This window comes from Numida meleagris, chromosome 32, assembly GCF_002078875.1.
Source record: "Numida meleagris isolate 19003 breed g44 Domestic line chromosome 32, NumMel1.0, whole genome shotgun sequence".
NCBI lineage: Eukaryota > Metazoa > Chordata > Aves > Galliformes > Numididae > Numida > Numida meleagris.
The window spans coordinates 736,227-738,126 of record NC_034437.1 but is presented as its reverse complement, the minus strand read 5'-3'; the positions used below and the strand labels follow the sequence as shown (position 1 = coordinate 738,126).

Genomic DNA, 1,900 nt, shown 5'->3' with positions numbered 1-1,900 from the left:
TGCGGGGTCTGTGGGGTCAGTGTGGGGTGTGGGGTCGGTGTGGGGTCTGTTATGGGGTCTGTGGTGTCAGTAGGGGGAGGTGAGTGGGGACAGTGGGGGGTCTGTGGGGTGAATGTGGGGTCAGTGTGGGGTGTGTGGGGTCTGTATGGGATGAGAGGGGTGTGGGGTCACTGTGGGAAGCGGGCTCAATGCGGGGTCTGTGGGGTCTGTGGTGTCAGTAGGGGGAGGTGGGTGGGAAGAGTGGGGGGTCTGCGGGGTCAGTGTGGGGAGGGGGGTCAGTGTGGGGTGTGCGGGGTCAGCGAGGGATTTCTATGGGGTGTGGGGTCAGTGTGGGGTCTGCATGGGGTCAGTGTGGGTGCGGTGCCCCCAGCCCCACGCACATGCTTTGCCGTTGTCCCCCACCACGGGCTCCAGCCGGGGGTCCCGCATGATGTCCCTCCACTCCACCGTGTCCACGTGGCACAGCTGCTCGTTCTTCTCGATGTACACGCTGCCCGCCAGGATCTCTATGGGGAGCGGCGGTGGGCATTGGGCTGTGCCCCCCACCCCCCACCTCAGGGCCTGGGGGACGGCGCCGCCCCATGGCGGGGGGGGGGGGCCATGGGGCACGGAGGGTGGCAGCGCTGCTTCGTTACGGGGGCACCGTGGGGACACGGCGCTGCTCTGCGATGGGGAAAATGGGGCACAGGGACGGCGCAGCAATGGGGTGGGCAGAGGGGGACCATGGTGGGGGGGGGTGGCATCAGACTGGGAGGGGGGACAGTGGGGAATGGCACTGCCCTGAGAGGGGGACCATGGGGGGACATCGTCACTCTGTGATGGGGATGATGGGGACAGTGGGGACACGGCACCGCACTGGGATGGGGACCATGGGGACATGGCACTGCTATGGGATGAGGACCACGGGGTTGGGGACCACTGGGATGAGGACAATGGGGACACAGCATTGCTACGGGATGGGGGACCACTGGGGATGGGGACCACTGGGGACATGGCACTGCTATGGGATGGGGACCATGGGGACGGGGACAATGGGGACATGGCACCGCACTGGGATGGGGACCACTGGGATGGGGACACAGCATTGCTATGGGAGGGGGACACAGCATTGCTATGGGAGGGGGACACAGCATTGCTATGGGAGGGGGACACAGCATTGCTATGGGAGGGGGACCATGGGGATGGGGACCACTGGGGACATGGCACTGCTATGGGATGAGGACCACGGGGTTGGGGACCACTGGGATGAGGACAATGGGGACACAGCATTGCTATGGGATGGGGACCACGGGGGTGGGGACCACTGGGATGAGGACCACTAGGGATATGGCACTGCTATGGAATGGGGACCATGGGGATGGGGACAATGGGGACACAGCATTACTATGGGATGAGGACCACTGGGATGGGGACAATGGGGACACAGCATTGCTATGGGATGGGGACCATGGGGATGGGGACCACTGGGGACACGGCACTGCTATGGGATGGGGACCACTGGGATGGGAACAATGGGGACACAGCATTGCTATGGGATGGGGACACAGCATTGCTATGGGATGGGGACCACTGGGGATGGGGGACCACTGGGATGAGGACCACTGGGGACATGGCACTGCTATGGGATGGGGACCATGGGGATGGGGACCACTGGGATGGGGACCACTGGGGACATGGCATTGCTATGGGATGAGGACCACTGGGATGAGGACCACTGGGATGAGGACAATGGGGCACAGCATTGCTATGGGATGGGGACCACTGGGATGGGGACCACTGGGATGGGGGACCACTGGGGACACGGCATTGCTACGGGATGGGGACCACTGGGGATGGGGGACCACTGGGGACATGGCATTGCTATGGGATGGGGACCACCGGGATGGGGACAATGGGGACA

At 64.2% G+C, this 1,900-nt stretch overlaps 1 protein-coding gene across 1 annotated transcript; it reads right to left on the bottom strand.

Moving 5' to 3' along the window:
* LOC110389227 (vegetative cell wall protein gp1-like) lies at positions 270–1,836 on the bottom strand. Its single transcript, XM_021379216.1, has one exon. It carries the CDS (start codon positions 1,267–1,269, stop codon positions 325–327), a length of 945 nt encoding a protein of 314 aa, XP_021234891.1. The 5' UTR covers positions 1,270–1,836; the 3' UTR covers positions 270–324.

Excerpts from the sequence above, each read along its gene's own strand:
- LOC110389227 (XM_021379216.1), bottom strand. The coding sequence starts at position 1,269 with ATGCTGTGTCCCCATTGTCCTCATCCCAGTGGTCCCCAACCCCGTGGT.